Here is a 7,038-nt window from a genome sequence, read left to right on the forward strand (position 1 = left end):
AGACGTTCACATACTTCATCCTTAGACCTCTAAAAGTTTAAATAACATACTGTAGTTCACACACACCATTCAATGCAGCCTTAGTGTCCAAGGGAATACTACTTATTTTGCCTGTGAAGCACTTTGTGACTCTGTTTGTGATAAGTGCTAAACAAATAAACTTTACTTACTGCCTTACGCTGCCAAGAATTCGGCATCAAGCCAGCTTGACTGTCTCACAGTCATAACACACTAGGCGCGGAGGTGCCGCGGAAGTGCCGCGGAAGTGCCGCGAATAGCCGCGAACCGGCATGATGCAGAGCTATTTTAATTTCGGCGCCCATGTTATTCAATCTTTCCGTTCATACCAGTTGCGATCAGCCGCGCCGGCCAGTGCGCTGCAGTGATTGTTTTGGCGTCTTGTCTATTTCTTCCGCGAGCCACGGTAAGCCAGGCAGGTAAACACTTACCACTACCAACACTACTCTTTGATCGCAAGTTGGAGAAGTTTGACGTAGTATTAAGACTTACAAACTTCTTGCTGACAAGAGGTGGTGGATGAATGGTAGTGAAGTTCAAATGAAGCTTCATGAAACGTCAAGAACCATGTTCTTTATCTTCTGAGCCCACTAGATGGCGCTCTTGATTTATAGAAAAAGGCTCAAGAAATGACAACTCAGCGTGCTGTCAACTCTTTGTTAAACAGAAAGCGCCATCTCAGGAAATAAAGAGAATGCTTCATGAAGCTTTATTTGGACATCACTAGTGACGCATCCCATCTCATTCCTCAAGTCAATGTTGACTTTTTCAATGTTTAATTAAAACCACCACATCACTGTATCTGGATCAAGTCCAGCCCGGGGACCTATTTTTCTATGTGCTTTTCATTGTCGGCTTGAAATGCCCTAATAATACTTTGCAAAAAAACACCTTCCTCACCAATTAGTCGTAAGACAGAATCATGACAGCCTAAATCATGCTGTAGTTGCCACAAATGGATATTGTAGGAAAACAAATGAAATAAGTTGGCTTTCACACTTCTGTCAGGCTCATCTGAAGGTGCTGCAGAACTCAGTGGACCCTGCCAAGGTGTTTTTCCAGCAGCAGAATCTTTGTGGCACTTTGGCTGGAAACTGGTGTCCAGTAGTCACCATCACAGCCTGTCCTGCCAGCAGGGGCTGGAGAGACATGCACCAGCTCCGTGAGTAATGCTGTGTGTATGTGTGTTTGTGTGTGTGTGTGTGTTTGAGCAGACAAACAGCCAGCCCTCCTGACAGAGACAGATATCCCATGCTTTGTTTGTTTTTCACGGCTTAATTGAAAGCCAGTGATGCTTAGCAGTTGGAAATATGAAGAAATAATTTGTTTAAGAGAAAACCATGTGAGATTCATCATAGCATATCCACATTAGCATACTATTATACTGCAGCTTCTATTACACAATGGGCATTTGTGCATAGCAATTATGCCATTTCATCCCAAATGCTCCAACACAGTCAGCGCTTCAGGAATTGATTGCTCGACTTCACCATTGATACTCATGCATTGTTATATGAAACAATCTAGTTGGAATGGTTTACTAAAATGCACTCGCTGGTACCTCCAGTAAACACTGGTGTTTCCAACTACACAGACAGAATTTGTCAGGATTACAAGACGATGGGTTCATCATTCATGACCCAGCTGGGTGTTCTGCCATGAGCAATTCAACTTCCATCCCTCAGTGTTTGTCTTCCTGGTAGCCCAATTTGCACTCCACATTGATTTTATTCAGGTCGCCAAATCCCATTGTCGCTGAAGGTGTTACTGTTGATCTCTAGCACATCCCAAAGGTTGCCGGTCGCCTTCAGGTGCAGCAGAGAGGAGATCTCCCTCCATGTGAGGGCAGCTGATGTTCACTTGAACAAGGCAATTAACCTTAACACCTTAAAAATGTGACTTTCCACTCTGAGACTGACGGAGCACAGAGGCTCCTACGGATGCTGGACTGTTTTATTCCTGAGGGGAAACGTGTGTGTATGTGTGAGTATGGGAGTGTGTCTTTGTTGGACAGAGAACCCAAACTTGAGGACAGACAAGGCCTGGAGCAACAGCCAATCAGTTGCAGTCTTCTTCCTGTGTATGCAAATGAGTATGCTAATCAGGTCTAATTACAAGCAGTGGGTATAGAGCAGCAGCATGAGTTTAATGGCACATGTAGAGCCATTTGTTTCTCCTGTGTGTTCAAAAAAATCATCGGGATGACGCCTAAACGAAGTTATGCTCTTTATTTTGGCGTTGTTCTTAGACATGCAAGCTTTTCTTCGGAGGGGAAGGATTAGACAAAGCAGCCCTCTTCCTGCCCCACTCCTCTGGTCTCTAATTAAAAAGGCTTCCAGTGCAATCACAGCTCATCTGTGAAAGCCGTTAATTATCAAACATAATCTCATTTAGCAGAACCGGCATAGCCTCCAGGTAGCTGGAGCCGGACGAGGACAGTTCCTCTGTCACACTTTATGCTCCAACTCTTTCTTTCATTTCTCTAGTTTCTGTCTCTCACCCTCTCTGTCCCCATCTGTATAGTCTATGTCTTTTTATGCATGTCGTTCTGTGCTAAGTATAAAAATAAACTGAAAGATGCAGCCAGTGCCAACAAAGACTGGGTATATGTTTGAGTGAATTGATTGTGATTCTACGAGCTGAAAGCACCGATAAGTAATCAGTGTGAGTAAATAGTGACGATAATGCAACATGTGTCCTCTCCTGTATGTTGCACAGTGCAAAGTGACACTGAGAGCAGAGTATAAATGAGACAGTGTGAGTCCTATTTGATTGGTAATGCATCATTTATTTGTAAGGACACAGTCCTTAACACAACAATTACCACACACACACACACACACACACACACACACCACACACACACACACACACACACACACACACTAACACTAACACTAACACATCTGTCCCACTGTATATAAGTTGAAGGTGTAGGACAGTCAGTCTACTGTCCACTGTCCCCATCAGGGCACAGAACACACAATCCACACTTTGTTAGTGTGATTCATAATACACTGTTAAAATACCTTCAGGTGGGGATGACTCACCCCGTACCTCCTAAACTCTCTTGTTGCTGGATCTTCATCTGCCTGCTGCTCTACTGTCATCTCTGGCTCGTGCCACACAGGTGGGGGATAACTTCCTTTTCTATCAGTCATCAGAAGATGTGCCAGTATGGTCTGTCCTCCTCTCTGGTCCAATTGTTCACACAGACTGGCTCAAAGTCTCACAGCACAGACACACACCAGCCAGATCCCATTCACACGGCTGCTGCAGGAAAGATTTCTACTGAAAATAATAATAATAAATTGAATTTGTATAGCGCTTTTCATGGACTCAAAGTCCCTTTACAGGGCAGGGTACAAAACAAAAAAAACTAAGCAGAACAAAACAAAACAAAAACAAAACAAGATTCAGGCACAGATGAGGGGGGGGGGGGAGGTGTATATCATTGTGTGCAACAGTAGATGTTTGATTCATCAGACGCATCACAAGGCGATCAGACAACGAAACCTCTGAACAAATGCATTTAGAATTGGAAGAGAAAACAAAGGTGAACCAAAACCAAACTGTCGGTTGTAAACATCCATCACAGTTTACAGGCCCACATCCTGCTGCTACTGTGCTGGTATTCAAGAGTTATTTATTGCGACATTTCATCATGTGTATAACTTTAAAAGAACATAAAATCTATAAGAATATATAAAAATATAAATGTTATTTTGCAGGACTGTGATAGTAAGAATGTGCAGGTAAGGAGTGGATCAGGATACACCCCATATCATTAGAGGTCCACTGCATTTGGAAGGAAACTGTTCTCGTGGCTTAAGGTTTTGGTCCTAACGGACCGCAGCCTCCTGCCAAATGGGAGTGCTTCAATGACGTTTGTGTCAGGGGTGGAAAGGATCGGCCACAATCTTTCTGGCCTGCCTCAGGACCCTAGAGGTGTACAGGTCCTGGATGGTCCTCACGGTCCTGGAGGCGTACAGGTCCTGGAAGGACAGCAGATTGCAGCCAATCACCTTCTTAGCACGGAGGATGATCACTGCACTACCAGTGGCAGCAGCGTACCATGGTAATGGAGCAGGTGAGGATGGACTCAATGATGGCAGTGTAGGGCACAATCATAGTCTTTGGAAGGTTACATTTCTTCAGCTGCTGTAGGTAGTGCATCCTCTGTCACCAGATTGTCAATCACCTACCTGTAGGCAGATTAATCTCCTTCCTCAGCCAAAAGAGAGTGGTGTCATCTGCAAACTTCAGGAGCTTGACGGACTGGTGACTGGAGGTGCAGCTGTTGGAGTACAGAAAGAAGCAGAGGGGAAAGGACACAGCCTTGAGGGGAACCGGTGCTGATAGTCATAGAGTCAGAGACGTGTTTCCCCATCGTCACACGCTCCTTCCTGTCAGATAGGAAGAGTCTGATCCACTTCCAGGTGGAGTCAGGCAAGTGCAGCTGGGACCGTTTGTCCTGCAGCAGAGCTGGGAGGATTGAGCTGAAATCCATAAACAGGATCCTGGCATAGGTTTCTGAGGAGTCCAGGTGCCAGAGGATGAAATGAAAAGCTATGTTGACTGCATCGTCTACAGACCTGTTTGCTCTGTAGGGAAACTGCAGGGGTCCAGGAGTGAGTTGGTGATGGATTTGAGGTGTGACAAAACAAGGCGTTTAAAAGACTTCATAACCACAAAGGTCAGAGCGACGGGTCTGTATGTCATTCAGTCCTGTGATCTTTGTTTTTTTGGGGACGCAGGCTGGTACATGGCATGTCTCCACTGAGGTGTTAAATATGTCAGTGAGACAGCTGATGAGCACACTACTTGAGGTTTGAGGGAGAGAGGGCCCTATTTAAACATTCTAAGCACATGGCATGAAGGGCTTGGCGCAGGTGCATTTAGGGCCTGTACAAATCCAACAGTAAACAACCAGTCAGATAGACATACAGGTTGAAAACAGATTATCTGTGCGCACAGACTTACAGTCGGTCAGAGTTGAAGCATCAAGTAAGTCTGTCTCTTTAAATTGGTTTATCTAAGCTGGGGGTCTGTCTACAACCTGTCTGCTCATCTGACTGCTCTGTGTCTTGCTGTTTGTAGTGATGTCATCGTGTTGTCAGATCTCAGAAATGAATGTTGTGAGTACAGTTTTATTTTAACTAATAGAAATGATGGACAAAGCTGTGAAAATTAGGAATGGTAAATCATTAGTGTCCCTACATGTATTTTTTTTGCTGGCTTCTTACATTCTGGTGAGCAAAAGAAAACATTTCTTGACACAAACATGACATTATCAGTCAGAGGTTTTATGTTATTAGACTCCAAAATCCATATTGGCTTAATGCTGCTGAAGCCCACAATAATGTAATGCAAAATCACTTCTATTTTAATTGATTTCCTACAAATCCAGTGTATATACTTGTGTACAATTGTCTGAGGCATTCTAACAATTCCTCACCTATAATAGCAAAAGCAAGCTTTAAACTGACCAGTGAAATATAATAATCAGGACAGAGCATTCTCTATCCACATGTTGCTCATTCTGGATATCTGTTCGACAGCAGACTGTCATTGAGCTCAAACAACCCTGACTGATCACACACTCTGCCATCTGTTGGCATGCTATCTGCACAAACCATTCACATTGTAATCACTGACATCAGAAATGTTAAGTATGACCCTTTGCAGAACCCTACAATTATCACTCATGACCTCTGGTAGCCGACATAATTGGCCAGCTGTCACTATTGTTATGATGCGTGTAGAGGAAACACCATCAGCACTGCTTTAATTAAAGACCTGATCTGGATAATTGATTGATGCCTGGCACTCTGAGAACACAGATAATAATAATAATAACACAGCTCCACAGTGAATGACAGGGTGCCACTGAGTTTACATAACGTCTTGTTACTTGAGTTTCACAGATGACTGTTACTGAGCAATATTCTGAAACATACTGTACATCATGTCTCTGTCTGTCTCTGTCTAGGGAATCGCCCCTGTATTGTGCTAACAGGCCGCGTCCATCCCGGTGAGTCCAATGCCAGCTGGATGATGAAGGGCACCCTGGAGTTCCTGTGCAGCAGTGACCCGGTGGCCCAGAGTCTGAGGGAGGCCTTTGTTTTCAAGCTCATCCCCATGCTCAACCCAGACGGAGTCATCAATGGCACGTAGGTGGGAGGCATGAACCGTGCAGGATGCAGGACTCCACACCACGCATTGTGACTCACTCACTTAGATGTTGATATGACAAACTGCAAACAGCAAATATTGATAGGACAGAATAATAATTGTGCCATCTCTTTTTCTCTTTTCTTTTGCATAAAACTATACTTAGCTTACTTTGAACAGAGCTTTATATTTGAAGGGTCTTAAGTAACTGCAAGCAGTTAACCTGACACACCAGATGGTTTGTTACAGAGAACAATCTAAGAAGCCGTCATTGGAAACTGTTTGGTAATGGGCAGGCACTTTAAAAAAATTCATGGCAGCTGATTGGTTGAACCATCTGTTTATCACATCCATCGTTGTTGGTTAAACGAAGAGTCTCGGCCGTCACTTCACACTTCACACCTCAGCGGATGCTGTTTGACTCGGTCCGCTATAGGGCTGGACCCGAATATTCGAATATTCGAATATTCGTTCAGTGGGTTGGTATTCAATTTGAAAATTTGACATTCAAATATTTTTTTTTTTTTTTGTACAACCTGGCATCCCCCTCAAACGGTTCTCATTCGCGCTTGAATATGTTCGAAATATAATACTCTCTTTTACATTTTTAAAAATGTAATCACAAAATATCAGACAGTAATCAGACGTTAGCGTCATGGACTCATGGCAGTGCGCTACCCACCTGGCCCGTTATGAACGCTAATCAGCACATCTGCGTTCATCAACCACCAGAACCGGACCGTGTGTGTGTGCGTGTGTGTGGGTGTGCGCAGAGAGAGAGAGAGAGAGAGAGAGAGAGAGAGAGAGAGAGAGAGACGGTGTTGTCTTGTGCGTTCTGCATGTGGT

General features: G+C 44.1%; 1 protein-coding gene across 3 annotated transcripts in view; it reads left to right on the forward strand.

Annotated features, from left to right (window-relative positions):
* Nucleotides 1–7,038, forward strand: part of LOC116040215 (cytosolic carboxypeptidase 4) — a 125,380-nt gene that overhangs the window by 62,749 nt on the left and 55,593 nt on the right. For all 3 annotated transcript variants that reach the window (XM_031285503.2, XM_031285502.2, XM_031285504.2), the window contains exons 20-21: nt 1,027–1,180; nt 6,011–6,191. In XM_031285503.2, the coding sequence (XP_031141363.1) occupies nt 1,027–1,180; nt 6,011–6,191 (335 nt within the window). The remainder of the gene's footprint in view (nt 1–1,026; nt 1,181–6,010; nt 6,192–7,038) is intronic.

This window comes from Sander lucioperca, chromosome 7 (genome assembly GCF_008315115.2).
Source record: "Sander lucioperca isolate FBNREF2018 chromosome 7, SLUC_FBN_1.2, whole genome shotgun sequence".
NCBI classification, from domain to species: Eukaryota; Metazoa; Chordata; class Actinopteri; order Perciformes; family Percidae; genus Sander; species Sander lucioperca.